Source organism: Ptychodera flava, chromosome 12 (assembly GCF_041260155.1).
Source record: "Ptychodera flava strain L36383 chromosome 12, AS_Pfla_20210202, whole genome shotgun sequence".
In the NCBI taxonomy this organism is placed as follows: domain Eukaryota; kingdom Metazoa; phylum Hemichordata; class Enteropneusta; family Ptychoderidae; genus Ptychodera; species Ptychodera flava.
The window spans coordinates 19,265,596-19,284,258 of NC_091939.1; the positions used below are offsets into that span (position 1 = coordinate 19,265,596).

The 18,663-nt window shown below is 39.0% G+C and overlaps 1 protein-coding gene across 1 annotated transcript; it reads right to left on the minus strand.

Moving 5' to 3' along the window:
* Positions 1-409: 409 nt before the first annotated feature.
* Positions 410-17,598, minus strand: LOC139145299 (piwi-like protein 1). The gene is made up of 18 exons (XM_070716348.1): positions 17,562-17,598; positions 12,895-13,191; positions 12,183-12,338; positions 11,557-11,771; positions 10,790-10,914; positions 10,375-10,455; positions 9,823-10,017; positions 8,876-9,050; positions 8,304-8,594; positions 7,713-7,900; positions 7,214-7,289; positions 6,763-6,963; positions 6,047-6,150; positions 5,370-5,440; positions 4,223-4,376; positions 3,729-3,854; positions 2,863-3,010; positions 410-2,124 (listed from the first exon to the last, which is right to left on the minus strand). Exons 2-18 carry the CDS (start codon positions 13,148-13,150, stop codon positions 2,008-2,010), a joined length of 2,679 nt encoding a protein of 892 aa, XP_070572449.1. The 5' UTR covers positions 13,151-13,191; positions 17,562-17,598; the 3' UTR covers positions 410-2,007.
* Between the last annotated feature and the right edge of the window lie 1,065 nt (positions 17,599-18,663).

Consider the following 18,663-nt stretch of genomic DNA (forward strand, 5'->3'; position numbering starts at 1 on the left):
ATATACAAGACCAAATATGAGCTAAAAATGTCAGCTTTCCCAGTTTAAACCACATCAAACAACCACACTTTCAAACTTGCTTGAATTCAACATTTCTATATCACAGATGAATAGGGCTGTTCACAAATGACCTCGGTCTCCAATTACAATGCTAATTAGTCCACCTTCTTAGATTACCCTTTTGGAAATTATGCATGCAAGAACAATGAAATACACCTTTGTAGCTTACTGCTTTTGTTAAAATGAATACTAAAAGATGCATGCAACACTGACAGATTTTACCAAAATATCAAGCAGCAGTGTCCAATATCATGCGCACGTATATTTAGTAACAAAACGTCATGTAACTGTGAACAGCACTCTTCTGCATACAAGGACACACATTCAAACAAATGACACAACGCAGAACTTCTGATGCCATTTTATTTGTTGGACATCAACAATAACACTAACATCTACTGAAAGACATAAAATATATTAAAAATATAAAAGACAATATATTTGTGATTATATATTTGGAGTAAAGAGAATGGACAATAACCTGAAAACATCATCTTTACCTAGGTACCTGAGACTTGATCTCATTTGACACAGAAAAGCAAACATCTCACTCATACAAAGCTAATACATGCTACAGAAGTTCTAACATAACTCACTTCCTCTCTCGCTCTATAACTATGTCTGTTTGTCTGGAGTGGGAAGCAGTTTACCGGTAAATCATGTGGTAATTTTGAAAGCAGTTTATCACTTAATCGTGTGGTAATTTGGAAAGAATTAAAGATGCTGTGGGTCATTGATAGAAAACTGATCATGATGCAATACAAGACTGTGTGATTTTAGTATCTCAGACTCGGATCACCGCCCACTTTTTAACGCATTTCAAGGATTGAGGCCCGTCTCTCTCAAAATGTTTTGACCATGATAGGATTGAGGTCTCTCTCTCATGGCACTTGTCCGTGACAGAACTGAGGTCTCTCGTCAACTGTTTCCTTTTTTGATACACAGCCATTGCTTGTTCACATAAAATATTCAAAATGCAACTGATGTTAAATCTGCACAAATATAAAGATGATTCAAGGGTATTCAAAACACTGCCTACATAATATTTTGTAAACTAACAACTGACATACAGAAATGTTTGCAAAACAGGTGGTTCTGTAAGTTTGTTTTTGGATCTTTTGGCATCCTTGATAACAGTCTTTGACAGAGTTGACACTTTGCTTGAAAACTTTGTAATGACAAAAAAATTCCTCCAGAAGTTGTTGATGACAGACTATTTGAAGGTCAAGAATATAACAGCTTTTCTGACAGATTGAGATTTTACTGGTAACTGACTTGAAGCTTGCTTTGAGGAATAAAGCTTGGATATGGGGTTGCTGTATCTCTTTTCCTGTCAGCTCAGTTTTCCCAGTTACTGATTTTTGCATTCAAAACAAGTGAGAAAAAGTTATCCATACTTTAGTTTCGATACCGGGGTTATATGACAACACAGTCAACTATTTTTAAACTTTTAAACACTAATAAACACCTGAGTCCCTTTCTTCTTGAATATAAGGGGAATGCTTTGTAGAAAGGCAAAAAATATGCCTTAATGAACTTCACATATATGGTAAAGAAAAACTTCATGATGCTAGCATATATCCAGCTCTGAACTCTCATGGGAACCAGAAAAGCTTTCTTACTTTTAATTGCTTTGTTTCTAGATCAAGTGATTCATCCTTAATCTCTTCTAAGACTTGGAATGTTTAGGAAAACATGATTAGCAAAATAAACTGGTTACTTCATCACTTTGAATTCTTTGCTTATACTGATGTGAATCTAATCAAAACATCGTAAATTTCTGACAAGAAAATGTTTCCAATTAAAACTGGCTGAATTTAAACAGTTCTGCCTTGTACCCTGTTTGACAATGATTGAACTAAACATAATTGCATATCACTAGTTAAACTTTCTCCTCCTTTCTACATGGTTTCTTTAGAAGTCTCTTCTTGCTCCACACATTTTGTTTTACAGGAAGTAGAGCCGGTCTGCCAGAGCCAGGCTGGGTTCTCTGTGTAGACTCTGTCCAACCAAGAATGCTAGCTTGTGTGCATACTGACAGGGTGCTGGCACACGAATGGTACCCTGTGAACAGAAAAACAACACATTGCGTAACAATCCTCCAAAACCAAAACTAATCTGAAAAGTTACTGGAAAATGTGACTGTTTGGCTTATACACAAATCACAGATATGTCATATGCCATCTGAGGCCTGGGAAAATTATGTGAGGATTGGCAGCAGGTATTGAGATACATTTCTTCCAAACGCTTCCAAAATCGTTCACAAACACATCTGCACTGCAACTTTCATTGTTTGGAAAAATATTTTTTGTTTGTTTCTAGCCCATGATAAAGACATGCAGTGACTATGAATTTGATCTGAACTTGATACATTAATTGCTGAGCAACTTTCTAGGTTGGTAAAACATTCTGCCGACATCTGTTGTCTTCAAGAAAATCCAGTTTAATGGTCAAACATCACTTTCCCTTTAACACTGGACAACAATATATCTCATTGCACCATTCTTGTCAAAACAACATGACAAACTTGACTCACTCTAAAACATGATTATATTGGGATCTTTTCATCAATTTGATAAACTCACAGTTCATTCGTCAAATTCACAAATATTTTTAGAGGTATAACTGGAAACATCAAAGGCGTGAAGTTAACTCAGAACAGTTGAAATTCAAATTTCTACCACTGCTTAAATCTGGGACTTGATGAACTGACGAATATTGAATGAATTTTAACAATTTGTTTCTGAAGCGAAAGTAGCTGGGAAAAATATTTCAGTTTTGAAACACATTTGCAATACTTACAGGCCAGTTGAAGTACAGATGAGTCAGTTTGTAAGTCAGTCTCTGAATGTACTCCGGCTTTAGTCCAGTGGTTTCCCAGGCAACATGGTAATGAGTTGGGGTCACAGTGCCTTGACGCACTGACTGAGACACCAGGTAGAAGTCAAACCTGTCAAAAAGATTATTCAGAGTCTGACCTTTGACATACTGCTGCATGATGGGAAAATTCAAACCACCAGCCCTATTTACACCGCCATAGGAATTGATGCAACAGAAAACACCTTGTTTGCATTGGACTTATTAAAATGCATAAGAAGTATGGCATTTAAATCTGTCTTTGATTAGGGATCATCGATAATAAAAGCTGACACACAAACACAATGTAATTCCTTAATTTGGTAAAAACCCCCCCCAAAAAAATAATAAACACTACACAAACTCTTCAATCTATCTGGGGATTTGTAATTTCAAATGTGTTCTAAGATTTCATTAATTAGTAAACAGCTTTAACTGATACCACAAGCCTGTAGGTCATTAGAGGAAACTGGTTGTTCAGTGTGAAAAGAGTTTGTGTAAGGTGTATTATTTTTGTCTTTGAGAACCTGCCACTTATGAAGGAATATTTGAAACAAGTGGTGTATATTTAGGAACAAATTAGATCATATACAATACAACCTTATCAATATCTAGCTCTTGCCACTGTAATTCTTTACATTAATAGATATAAAATATGTTTTAAAATTTGAAACCTCATTTTGTCTAGGTTAACAATTCACAAACAACAAACCACATAAAGTCATTGCATTCACACAGTGCTACATCAGAGGAAACAAATCTAGACTTCAAAACTTGGGAAAATTGTCCTTTGTAATCATTGCTTTACTAACCATTCAGGACGGGTGACTTCAGTATCAATGACAGTACCAGGTGGCGGATTAGTCAGACCTTGGCCAGCTGCATTGAAGAATCTTGCATTGACACGCTTCTTGACGATAACGACTGCTACCTTGGGGCTGTCAAAAGGAAAGACAAACACAGAATTTACAAGATAGGCTTTACTATTGCAATTGTTTTGAAACAATTTTATCAAATTTGTCTATGATCTAGTACAAGTTTTTGACACAATTTATTTATTTGAAGTCTTGCCGACCAGTTTATAAGATTACAATCTTCTATTTCCAGTGTCTTTGATCAACTGAACCGAGAAAAAATTTTCACTTGGTAGCCAGTTCCCAATTTTCCATAACATTTTTCACATTCTTTGAAATTTTCCCTTTCATATTTTGAAACTATCCTGTGCAATTCTGCTGTGAGATTTAATAGATTCCACCTCAATTTCAAATCTAGCCAGGAGACAAATGAACAATATTGTCATGTTTACTTGTAATCAGCACCAAGCTGCTTGAAGCAATCCAGTAGTTGTGGAATTTCGTGTTCTACCACAGCTGGCAACTGACCATCACCAACACCATCACGGTATACAAAGATTCTCTCTGGCAGGGTCTTGTTGATTTCGTGGTACTTCTTCAGTGAGGCTGCCAAAGAAAAGTTATTGTTATGCAGATGATTAAAAGGTTCAAGGTCTTGAAAGCTGTCAAGTGCATCGAACTGGTAAATTAGGTTAAATTTACAAAATCATCACAAAAAATATATCGAAGTTTGATATACAAATTTTTCTTTTTTTGACCTTGACCTTAAAATTTGGAGGGGCAAAAAGAGCTGTTCGTAATGGCCCTCCCACAGGCATATGCGGAAAATATGCCCTCCCACTGAATTATGATGCCCACTGCCCTCCAGTATCTATAGTCTGCCTGCTCCCCACAACAGTTCACTTCTGCCTTATCCCCATTAATGAAAGTTCCCAATTGTTCACAAGATGTACTTATTCCTACGTGAACATTACATTTATGTAACAAATTGACCTACCACAAAGTGTACATTTGTTCAGTGCATGGATGTAATATACATCCTTGCTCAGTGTAAGCTACTTGACTGTTATACTTTTTCAACCTTTAGGCATTGCTCCCCTCTAAGTAAGGCCCTTAATCTTCCCTGAAGTTCTAGCAATCACACCATTCCCCTCCTTTTCTAGGACCAACTGCATGAAATTTTCTCCCTGCCCACTGTAAAGACTCAATTTTTTTCCATGCCCCCTGTAAAAATTAAATTTTTTCTCCCTGCCAGCTTGTAGGTTTTTATTTGCCTCCCCGCTGAAAATCCGCACACAAACGTCTTTTTGCACATTACAGCTTTGCTGGCTGCACCTGAACAGTGAACTATTTCAAAGGAAAGTGCTTTTCATGAAACTCAGTCTTGCAGCAAAATTTCTGCTATGAATAAAGTTTTCCATCAAGGTGTTGAGTTTTTCTGCATCTTATACTCAGTGGCTATATGGTGTGATTGTACAGCCTTTTTTCAGCACTTTGCCTGACATCTTATCTGGAATGGTCTCAGATACTTTGTCCAAAATCAAGAGGACATACATGAAGCTCACGTGAAACACGCTGTCCATCTGAGAAAATGCTTACCGTTCATGCACACTTTGAGACCATCAATCAGCTCCTGACCAGTATGTTGAAAAGTCACCCTGGAGTGGAATCTACAGATGACATGAACAAATTACAATTAACTATTGTTTCATGACAAGTGTTGTAGCAAACTGAGCCATGTCTTACATGTGGAGAATGCAACTCTAGAGGGCGCATTTGATCTTTAGATTCTGAGAAAGACAACATCAAGATCATTTCCTTTTTGAGTATAGACAATCCCTCTCCTGTCAGTTAGCAACATTTATAATTTAGTCTGTGTGACTTCGTGTTGTACACAGAAAACTTTACTCTATACTAAGAAGATATGGATTACTAACATTCGCATAACTGACAAAACTTACTGCCAATCACCAGACCCCCCCTCTGCACAAAAGTCTGGAAGTGGGAAATCTTACAAAAATTTGTAATCTGACCGTCTGCAAAACGCCATCAACTGCACAATAGGTTGTTAGAACTTTAAAATGCTGACAAGTGTTTGGACAACAAACATTTCAAAAAATCTGGATGGTGATTGAGTATCATGCGTATACAGTAAATGGTTTCATTGACATATTAAAACATGGCAGGCACAACGTTACAGTTAATTTAATTAACTGTCTTTGCCCTACCAACGCACTAAGTTTTGTCACAAATTTTACTCAGCTAAGGCCTCTTACCTTGTCATATTCTTGTTGGTGCTGGCAACAAATGCTCCGATGGACTGACCCTTGGTAAGTGAATCATGGTAGCAATCAATTCCAACAACCATAGTGTTTGACAGCTGTAGGTACAGGAAGAGGAAACATTGAGGTAGATATCCATCTTTACTTTCACAAGAAGCAATACATGAATTGTTAACATGTCAGTCATCTAACTTGCATACTTCAGTGAGTGCAAACTAACTTACAATACTATATAGCTATAGTCAGGGGGGTCGGTGTACAGTGGATGAACGGGGGGCAGAGCTCTGCCCGGCAGATGCGTCGGCGCCCCTGCCGAGCTTGCTTGCCATGGCCGCTGGCGCCGGGGAGACTAGTTTTTTTTTGCAAGATTTGAATTGTATTGTACAAGCTACCAGCTTGTCATATCGCAAATATTTTCTGAACTTTCCTTGACATTGACATAATTATACATATTGAAATATTTGTGATCTGAAGCAGGGACAGAATGCCTGAACTAACGTGGAAAAAATCCTAATTGTGACTGTGCATAGCCAAAATTATGAATTGCACAATTTCTTTGTTCGTCTGTCTATCCGTGGCATCAAAGGCACCAAAAAAGTTCACTGCAGAGACTAAAGGCTGCATATGTTCCTAGGACAACATGATAGACACGTTTTTTCATCACATATTGATATATGCAAATTGGTAGTGACCAACTAATTTTAACTTACAGGAATTTCCAAAGCCCATAATTCTCCCCCTAGCTTGCAGTTCAGCTGCATGGCAATCTTGGTTGCCACTGACATCAACATTTGTCTTTTGGCAAGAGTGCGTCCAACGATGACTTGGCTGGGTACTGGGTGGTCAACACAGCAGAACTTTTTGATGGCATCGTAACGATCCTTTCTGTTGGTCGGCAGGATGCATACAACCTACCCAAAAGAACCACCAAAAAGAAGTGAACACACATTATCTTTCATTTAAAGTTCAAGCATTTCATATATGCTGCAAGTTTTCAGCCTGACCAGCGATCTGATATCAAGAACTTTCCTGATCGTCATTATAGATAGTGTACTCTTTTCAATTATTCGCAGATAGATATTACAATTACTGAAAATATTTTTTTCTCCAACTCTGCTCAAATTTTGAAGTTCACTCTGATGTGAAAATACAGTAACTTACCATCTGAATGGAAGAATTCATCTGCTCTCTGATGGTTCTCAAATAGGACTCTGAACGATCGTCTTGTGATTCACACCTGTACATTTGAATTGCATCAAAAAAATTTACGTTTTACATACTCAGTGGTCATATTTTCACTATCACTCACCACCAGCAAATTTTTCTCTAAGGGCTTCTTTCTGAACTAACTCTTATTCAAACCATTTCCCCCCGCTGTCATTTAACTTACCCCTCCCCTGTCATTTAACCACTCTCTGTTGTCATTTTACCACTCTAGGCTGTCACTTACCCGCCCTGGTTTCTTGCAAAGAGAATTTCTGTTTGCATCTGCTGGCAATGAACTCAGCTTTTGAGCGTGTTCTATGTAATGATCACCTACATCAGCTGTCAACATACTCTTACTTGAGTAAATATCTTGTGGGACAATCTGTGTACACTCTTTGTAACAAAATGCATGGTAAATATCCATACAGATTCATGTTCGACAAAGTATACATACATGATGGGTTGGTTGCATTTCATGCCCATGGGACCAACCACACGCATCAAGTTCTGCAAGAAGTCCTGAGCCTTTGGTGCATCTTTGCGAGTGAAGACCAGGATCCAGTGTTGTAAGTTGACGCATGAAGTCAAGGGCATTCCACGTAGTTCACGGGACCACTCAGCATCAGCTGGCTTGTAGTTGAACTGTGAAGGGCAAAAATCGTATTCCACCTCAAATATTAAAATCGGGAGGAAGATGTATACTTTTTACAACTAATAACTATTTCTACACAACATAAAAGATACCACACATAGAATGTCAAACTGATCTCAGTCTCATCGATAATTTATGTGCGTAGATATGCAATCTATTGTTCATCTGGAATACATGTTGAACTATGTTTGCATTCATATTTTAAAATGTCACTGTCTCCTTTTGTATTCACCACCTAAAACTTAAAGATGCTTATGTCACAGACAACGATGGTGGCAACTGCTTCATCAACTTCAAGTTTTGCTGATGAATCTTTTACCAAAACCATTTTACTACTGACCCATTTCAGTAAATTGTGATTGTTTAACTTCTACATAAATGGTACTTGCTCACCGATCTGTCTTGTCCAAAGATCTTCTCGGGAGGAACGACACGTCCTTGGAACTGAAGCAAGCTGTCATCAAACTGCAGGCCCCAATTTGACAGCTCCTTAGATGCCTCTGCATTGGACTTGATCTTCATCATGAACCGTTGCAGAGTGTTTTGACGTTGGTCAGGTGACACTCTGGTGTGCGTTGCGATGTCCTTCATCACGTTGAAATCTGCACGCACTTCATCAGTGAGCCCAGTCAGGGTACACAGCTCAGGGATCAGGTTGATCGGTCCCATGCCGCGTTTTTCGTCCTTTGACATAAACAAGGAGATGGTTATCAACTGTGTCATCGCGTTTTAGGAAACACAAGAAAGATTGGTGAGGAGGGGCCAAGAAGGATGGAGGATATGAATCACGCACAAAAACATTTGAAAAGTGGCTGCCTTCTTCAATGTCATATGAGGAAGCCAACAGTAACAGTTATGACGTTACAAATACTGTATTCTTCAGATCATACATGATTGTTTATATACTACAGACAAAATACTTTTCACCAGTTTCCGGAGGAAATACTCCACATTTATGCACTTACTCTTTTCTTTGGTTTGCTGACCAGCAGAGGTTGATCCAGGTCTGTGATTGTCTTGTTATAGGCCTTGGAATAGTACTCCACATAGCTCAACTCTGACCCATCGGCGCTTTGGAACTTACTTTGTGGGTTGCTTGACCAGTCGATATCATCAATACGGTACGTCTTGTTGTTGTATCTGTGTGTACAGACAAAGCATGTTATTATTTCAAAGTCTTTGTGGCAACATCTGTATCCGTATCATTTAAATATTTACTGGTTGTTCAGGGAAGGACACTTTACAGATGATAATAGTAACCATTATACCTACTATTAGACATGTTCTCTATACAATAAAATTGGTCTGATAAGAATTCATGAATATGAAGGCATTTCATTAACCCTCACGAGCATTTTAAAAGTTAGCTGCATGAACAATTAACCCTTTGAGCACCAAAGTCAATTTTTGTCACCTTTAAAAAATATACCCAGTAAATTTTTTTCAGATTTTTACAAAAATTTTGATAAGCTGCAGCCAATGAAATGTGATATCCATTTGGTTCAAAATTATCAAAGAAATTATAGGAAAATTCATAAAAATTGGTAAAATGTTGCACTTAAATTTTGGTGGGAAAAATTACAGCACTCAAAGGGTTAAGTGTGATTTTTCATATACTATACTACAAATGGCACATACTAATTTAATTTGACAGTACAATTCAGTAAGGCCACCATATACTTTTTTCCCCAGTGTAATGAGGCATTTTGAAAATATGAAATGAGACTGCATACAGAAAATAAAGAGAGGAAGCATTCCTTTTCAGAAAGTGGTCATCAGTTCCAGTAGGGAAGACATTATAAATTTTCTTCTTGTTTTTTGGAAATTTCTCATGCCTGCAAAAGCCTTTACATGGCTAGGACACCAAATTAGCATCTCCATGAACCTGAAGATTTCAATGACATTTATATACCTGGTGAGAACAATTTCTCCAACTAATCTCTTAGTTGCATCATCATGGAAGTTCCCACGCCGGCGTTCGTACATCTCATACAACAGGTCCAGTACAGTGTCTGTTCTAAGGATCTTGTGGGATACGTCTGCACACAGCATAACATGGGTTTCATACTGCAATATGGATGTGACGAATCCTGGCCAGAGTTCTAGTCTGCAAAGTGAAACACCATTGCCAGGTATTCATAAAGATCCGAAAGTATATTGCCCGTTTCTTGGGTTGCTCTCTCTTGCTTTATGTATTCAAATATCGACAAAATACATGGTTTTGTACATGTACATTTCTTTCCTTTTTCAATGATTCTTTGAATTCCAACAAGGAAATAATGACTTTTTTACACTTCTGTTATTATTCCAACCAATATACATATTACTGTTTGGTCTCCTTAAGCTTACTTGTAGTGCCTATTCAAAAAGCCTAAAAGTTTTATAGTAACAGGCACTGCTATGAGTTTATACGCATAGATCAACAGCATAACATTTCTGAGTTGTACTCTGTCCTGGTACTTACCTATGTGCAGGAATGACTGCTGGATCTAATGGGTTGTAATAATTTCTACCGATCTGTTTCATATCAATCAAACCCAGAATCCTTGATAGAGAAAAGAGCACACAATAATGAAATCATCAACAAACATGAGCAAATCATGACTTCCATAGGGTGCAAAGGCCCCCTGGGAAGTAAGTAATATTCAAATTACAGGAGCCATTAGCAACACTGCATACTATTACCTGCATGATGGGATGACCATTAAGATAATCATTTGTGTCTCGAACTGATAAAAGCTGATTACATATTTGTCATCACTACAGTGCTGAGTTCACAGTAAATATCCTTGTCGCGCCATATTGTCATCATTTTTCAAAGACACCAAAAATCATTTCATCTGGGCAACTGATACATTGACGCCGTCAGATTCACTTACTTTCTGAATATCAGATTGTAGAGGTGCAGGCACGTTGGGGATGTAGGTGGCAGCTCATTGGTGAGTGTTATGGTGATGTTGATTTTAGCACCATCACTTCTGCGTGTAGAAGTCAACTCTGTAACCTGCGGACAGAAAGTTCTCTGTTTAAGACAAGATCCTCTGTTTAAGGTAGAATGCACCTCGGGGACACAAATTTAGATGTTCAAACTTTTGCAATTCTTTTCTGATATACCACTTGTTGGGGCTCATTTTAAAGCTCTTGGTGTAACAACTCACTGGCTTGATTTTTCAAAATTCGAAAATTATATTTTTCTCCTTAAAGTTAATTGAAATTCAAAAAATTTATTTTTCTCCATAGAGTCAATACAATTGACGATGACTCTGATCAACTGTAATCCCTACATGAAGTCGCATTGTGAGAATCTCTTTTGTCAACTCGTCTTTAGTTAATTATATATAAAGACGCATACCAAAGTGATGGGAATATGTAAATTTTCACTCTGTAAGCTATGCAGATTAGCAAGTTAGACAGAGACCACTTGGAGGCCTGACCAAGAACTTTCAGAGATCACCAACAAAAGTGATCAGATTACTATTGTTAGACTGTACTCGACACAAATAAAGTACGACAACTTAAGAGCATTTTTGTGCACCTGTTGCTGTCTGTTCTGGTCCAACGTTCTTCCCGACAGTGTATCAAGACACCCTATAGCCACCCCCCACACCCCGGACTAAGTGACAACTACATGAATACAAACACTTACCTTCTGTTCCAGTCTTCTTGGAAGAAACAGCATCATACCATCAAATGCTCTGGGTCGTTTCAGCAGATCATCATGCTCATTTAAGAGGTGGTATCGCAGGTTTTTGTAGTCAATCTCAGGATTGAACTGCACATGGTACTGGTACAGACACCACTCTTTACGAGTTTTCAGTTTGAAGAAGTTTGTCATCAAACGGATCGGTTGCCCACTTTTGCCTGAAGGATGTTACAGGAGAAATATGGAACAGATGCAGGCACATGCAATCAAGGGACTGGCAGAGTTGTGTGCAGTTTAGTGGACAGGACAGGAGTAAAGTTATACAGGGTCAGTGAAGTTTTTGAAGGGTTTCTTTTAAGGAAGTTTCGTACAGTAAACAACATGTGCAAACTTACACTGTGTATATTCAGAAAGTCAAGTATCCACATAATAAAAATAAATTCTATGTCACTGTTGCTTAAAATCTACATCAATAAAGATCAGCAATATCCATTCAGAATTCTCAGAGAAACATGTTATTGCAAAATATGCAGAGTGACGGATTTTCAGCACAACTTTGCTGGATAGACATTTTCAAAAAAAAATTTACAGCACAGGTAACAGGAGTTGTAATCTATCTTGAACATTACCTGTCTTATCCTGAATGTGAGCAGGTCTAGTCTTGGGCTCTATTGGTAACACTACATCATCTCGCCTACTGAATCTGCTGCGCTGAGGACCACCAATGGATAAGTTTGCTAACTGAGCCAGTATGCCCATACCAGTGACAGCAGCTGCTGCTCCAGCTGGAAAATGGTATCAATCTGTTAACACACCTTCTCTCTACTACATTACAAGAAGTTGCTGACAGATTGTCAGATTAACAGCCACTCAAAAACTACATCATTCATAAGTATTCAAATACAGGCTATCATCAAAGACCTGTGGCATGTATGAAAGAAATCACATCTAATTTGTCAGAGTAATGAAAGCACTACCATTATCTCCTTCGCCAGAGGTTTCAGGAGCAACCTTACCATTTCAACTGATTCATGGGCTAGTACATAGTGAATATGATCAACAGAAGTCGTTCAATGCAAACTTAAATCATATGCAACGATAGGCTCAAAATCAGCAGTTGTCCTTGGTTCTCAGCAGAACAGGAGAAGTGTAAAACAAATAAAGTTCAATATGTGCAATTCGCAACCCATTCTACTCTATCAGTGATCATAGTTTACTTCTAACTGTTAATCAAATCACACAACTGCTAATAAATAAACCCTGCCTAGATACAAGCAAGTAATCCTGCATTATGGGAGAGCCATAGAGGCAATAGCTGAATGATCAATAACAGCACTTTACCTCCTCCTGGGGCAGGAGCTTGTGTCAGACCTCCCCGAGATCGGCCGCGTCCTGGTGCAGGGGGTGCCTGTGGTTCAGCTGGTGGTGGTGCACGGGCAGTTGCAGCCAGAGTTGGAGGTGGTGCAGCAGCTGCTGCAGCAGCAGGGGCGGGTGCAGGGGTCGGACCAGGCTCTCCTGGTCGGCGAACCTGTCCTGCTTGGTCTGCCCCACGAGCACGCCCGCGGGCTCTTCCACGTGCTCGTCCAGTTGTGGACATGTTACTTTACCCTGAGGTTTGCAAATCTATGATACAGAAATCTGCAGAAGAAATCAAAGAAATAATTTAGAATGGATAGACCAGTTAACATGTGAAGTATTATATCATCATTTTCATTTTTTCCAAGCTCAATTGAAAGAAATATTGTACCATTTATTTTATGAAGATTTTGCCATGAAATGACTGTGTTCTTGAAGCTCAGCAATGGCTGGTGGCTGGGCTTAGCTTATCTGTCGCATGATCGCACTCAATCTAATATTCAGTTTATTTTTAAATCTTTCAAAAATGCAGACATCAACGGTAACATGCTCAGTTAACACTGGATTTTAATATGAAACCCTGAGAAATATCCAATTTCGCTAACTTCACGGTCTTCCATACCATAAGGAGGGGGAGACGTTTGAATCTCGCCCTGGCTTTGTTCATGAATGGAACGTTTGCTGATAGCAACGCACATAGTAACCAGAATGAAGCTTGTTCAGAAATGCATGTGCTTGCCCATATTCTGGCAAACTGTGCATGATACGGTAAATTACTACACAAATGTGAGTGTCTTTTTCCAAAGCATTACAAGGGAACTTGGTAGAGTTCAGGGCTTGACAATTCCTATGGCCTGATGGCCGGAACAAGTGAAATTTACGTTTGGGCAAGTCAAAAATAAAATCTGGTCGCCCGCCGGACATGTTGTTTATACATCGCCATCAACGCGAACCTAAGTTTGTGCACGTGTTGCCCAATCTGCGTTGTAGTAGATCGACACAACATAAACGTCAATCACAGACTTTTTTAAATACAACTGTGACATTCTTCAGAGATTCACTTGCCAACTCACACAATGATGCAATTTTCAATGATCAACATGAAAGTGTTTCATCGTCCAATGAAATATTCGTCCAAAATTTGGCATAAGCAGCATTTCTTTGTTGTATGCTGACTGCTCTACATCAACAAATTAGGTAAGGAAAATCGGAAATACCAACCATACTTTTTGTTGACGATCGACAATGGTGACGTACTTGAAAATAATTTCTGCTGCCTCGCGACATAGACGAATGTTTTTGACAGACTGTTTGTGGAGTGATCGCGGTAAATGTAAGTATTTTACGGGATTTTTCCACTAACGCGAACAAGGCATCGTGCAACTAGAGAAACGATGCCGTGATGATTTAGATGACATTTTGGGCGGCGCCATGAGTGCCAGTGTGAGTGGGTCATCTGAGAAACAATGATGTGATGATTCGAACAATGTTTCTGACAAAAGATCTAAACATAACCGTTATGATGAGGAAAAACGCCGTAGATGTTATCTCCTGAAATAGGAAGCGCAGTGGCCTTGGTATGACGGCTCCAAAATGTCCCGTACATCTTGTCTCAAATACCCTACCATTGCCAAATCACTGGGAAAGTGTAATGCTTTTCTTGACGGATGCGACAAGTTTCGCGTTGAATCGATAAGGTCTCACGAGTCTAGTCAACGGAATTTGGACTGTTTGGCGCATCATAGATGAGAACGTGATGGGGACAATGATTGTTGAAATTTTGCGGGTCTCGGTGAGCCCGATACGGTTTCACTTGCCAACTCCCCGATCGCACTCGCAATGTGTAAACTGAACTGACGACCAGTGACACAAGAAACTGACTAATCTGTTTACGACGGGATTTATATGATTGCCAAACCCGGGAAGCCGATGTATGATATGTACCTTCAATGTGAACTGTTGACAAAAAATCAGCATCAACATCGGCGAAAATTACCAAAATAACAAAGCCGCTACGGAAATTGTCACAAGTATTGTGGCTGTCCTGAAAAGAGATCAAATGGATGACCTTCATGACACAGACTTTATATCTGTATTGTAGCAGACGGAAGTGCTGATGTCAGCAGAGGAAGGTGTTTGTGAGATTTGTGTCTTAGAATATTGCATCCCGAAAACTGTCATGGTTGCCATTGAGGCTTTGGAACACTGATGCAACGTGTACTTGGTGTGTACAGTGCAATAAAATGAAATATACTGCCTATGAATATTGGCTCAGGCTGTTTTCATTATTCATTGGAAAGTTTTACTTAGTAAAATTCATACAAATGGAGGACAAGTAAAATTTTTGTGAGGACAAGTGAAATTGAAAATCCACTTGTCCCATGGACTAGTGAACTGAAAAAAAAATTGTCAAGCCCTGAGAGTTTTATGATGAGAAAGAGTAATACATGGATAGCATACTGTGAAGCAGTTATAACGCCCACTGCATGTTAACCGTTAAATCTGCCAATTTCACATGGTAAAAAAGTTTGGAAATCACTGCCTACTTGACTGTAGTGACATGATCCATGTCCTGCATCTAATCTAGCAGTCTAAGTGCAGTCAGGACAGAAGGCTGGTATTTTGGTTAATTTTGTCCAGGTTTTTGGTCATGGTAGGTTCCCGATAACCAGGCTATTGATTATTGGCAGAACATAATTAGGATGCAAATTGATCAAAAAATTGTGTAAAATTATCTGCTTGCACATGATTTCTGTTGCTAATCTATGGAATCTATCATAGCTGTGACTATTTGTTAAAGTCAAAACTCACTACGTGAAAGACAGAAAACTCATCAGAAAACTCATCACCACAGCTTGGGACCCACAGCTAGCTATAAAAACTGATTATAGGTATATCATTTGTATGTATTCTAAGATATTTAGAATTGTTTGGTGGCGCTAATATACTTGTGTACCAAATGCTAATTTGCATACTTGCTGAAAAGACAACCAACAGACCATAACACATACTGTTCAAGATCTTGACAAAATCTCGCATCATTTGACACTGTATTATCTAGCATTTGATGTCTTGCATTAAATGATGTCAAAATACATTTCTATAAGGAAACTAACAACATCATATACAAATGGAAATTCCATAAAAATTCTGCAATAGTAAACTTCCTGTGTCGAGTAAAAAATTATGTGCAAGGAACCAGAAATCTAATACTTTAATGCAGCAGTGAATGTAATCCCTGAGGGACTCAACCTCGGGTGATATGGGACAAATGTGGTAATATGGGACAAATGTGGGGGATTAAACCATGTTTGCCATGAAACTATGCGGGGCAATTGCCTCATTTTGATCCCCCTAGTCACTTTCATCCATGGACAAGCACAGAATTTATGAATGTCCCACCCATTGGGGCAATCCACTGGGATGGGGGAAATGGGGATTTACTTGTTTTAGGTAGGGATTTTCCAGATCATCTTGCCCCAGGGGTGCGGCATTTGACAAACTTCATATCAGACTAATTTCCAAATCCCCCACTATGCCTCAAGGTAGGAGGGGTTGGAGTTGACATTCATAATCATCTCTACTTTCAATACAACAATTTTCATTCTTTGCAGTATCTCAGTTTAATAGCGTCTTTTGTATTACCTAATAAATTTAGTGTTTTGGAAAAAATGCAGCTTTTCTTGAACATTCCTCACCTAACCTGGTAGGCTAGTCTAAAAGCTAAGATAGTGACTTTTTTGTACAGTCTCAGCTCACATTGCGCAATGTCCCCGCCATACACAATATTCTCCTATCTCAGTCCAACCCGTACCCCCCTGCAAAACTACGTTACTATATTCTGAGTATTATTTCGTCTCAATGTTCATGTTAACGGACTACTTATAGGACACCATGCTCAACGTCAATCGGTTGTGGCAGCAGAAAAAAGTGCAAAGCTTGCAGAATCAAGCCATGTGCAATATGCAAATTGGGGTAGTTGTGACCATGTCGTCGATGCTGGCCCCCCGGCCTCAGCCTCAGCTCCTCTGTACATCCCATGTTTCAAGACATTTCTGCCAGAAGCAGTCATACATATGAGTTACAAAAATGTCGAAAACAGTGAACAATTGTCCATACTTGTAAACCTGTGCGGCGTGGAGCAGCTGGTTAGACAAGAAAATTTCACATTTGATCGACTTATTGCTATTGCCCAGGACAGGGCCCAATCACTAAATTGAAGGAAAAACGTGACGTCAAGACGCGCGATGAGCCCGCATTTACGGGTTTGACAGTTTTCATTTTTAAACATTCTGTACCATCGAAATGCTCAGTATATATCAACAGCTTTGGCGGATTCGGCCCTATCCATTGGAACTGCCAAAAGGGTCTGTGCGCCATGGCGGTTTAGCAGTTCCCTTGTCCCTCGCTCATCAATCACACGATGGACACCCCACCATGTTGTTATTCTTTCACGATCTTCCATCCTCTGCTCAGCATCATGTTTCCATCACTATTTTAAGTTAGATGTATCAGTTTTTTCTGACACATACAGATACAATGTCTAGTTTATAGTGGTAAACACTACACAAAATACATTCTATTGCCAAATGTCGCCAAACATTGCGTAAAATTAGCTGCGAAATCACTGATTGTTGTCGTCGACCACTTACCTTTTCACATTTGTGTGTCCAGCGTTTGCCAAGTTACGAAAACTTCCGAATGTACCACGACGAATAACCGATGTCAAATTACACTTTCGATGACCAATCAGAGACCTGTGTGCTGTGACAGTCGATGCCGACGTCATCAAATACTTTTCGCAACAAGTTCACACGCATGTCATGCAATGTCTACAAATTAATGTTTTATCTTGAACAATATTTCAAAAGGTTAAATTTACCCAGTTTTACTATGTGTTGCATTCAAGACTATCTTAAGGTCAAGGACTTGGGTCAAGCACGCCCGAGAAAACACTATATCTGAAGAGCGCCTCTCTGCGTACATAATTTTGCACCACTTGTTTTTTGTTGCAGTGTGTTTCCCGAATTCAACTTATAAAATGAAAACAATGTTGTTCACGAGCAGAAAAAAAAAAACAAATGGCGGGCTCATTTAACTCGTAACGACAGACTTTTATCAGGACTGAATATCAAACTTCAAGAATCTACGACAAAAATCGCCTGTATTTTAGACTTTTTGTTTCTGTGTTTCGGTTTTTCTTAAGGAGGGGGAGGGGGGGTCCTTCGCTTGTGCATGCCCAGTGAGCCTTCAGGTATGGGCGAAATATCTTTTGAACGAAAGTAGATATTCATGTTAGGTTCGGTTAGAGATGCTTGGTAATTTCAAAGTTACCGTTATGAATGTGGCTTTAAGTCGCCATCTTTTTGTTGAAGTCACACAGGGACAACACTCAGTAAAAGGTAGGCCGATAAAATTGTGATCCTGACGTCAGCATTCTTTCAGCACACGGAGTTCAAAGCAGTCACACTAACGCATGAAGTTCATGTGAAATTTCATTTTCTTGAGTTAGAAAACAGAAAGACATATATATTATGCATTACGGCACGTACTACCGTAATTACCACAATAGGTTCGGGCCAAATCATGGTATCAAAGAGCTAAATTTTGAGAGAAAAAAGGAAATGTCTGTCTTGGTCTACCATACAGCTTGAGCGGACGTATAGAAATTTGCATAATTCAATAGGCTGCAGAGCCTCGTTCTGAATGTAAACAAGCAATATGTCGGAATACACGTCGTTCGAGCGACTTGGT

What these genes read in the sequence shown, in the direction of transcription:
- LOC139145299 (XM_070716348.1), bottom strand. Translation starts at nt 13,150, where the DNA reads ATGTCCACAACTGGACGAGCACGTGGAAGAGCCCGCGGGCGTGCTCGT. An exon ending in TACAATCTGATATTCAGAAA is followed by an intron (nt 10,456 to 10,789) that starts GTAAGTGAATCT and finishes TTCTCTATCAAG; the next exon opens with GATTCTGGGTTTGATTGATA. An exon ending in ACCAACAAGAATATGACAAG is followed by an intron (nt 5,441 to 6,046) that starts GTAAGAGGCCTT and finishes TGTCATCTGTAG; the next exon opens with ATTCCACTCCAGGGTGACTT.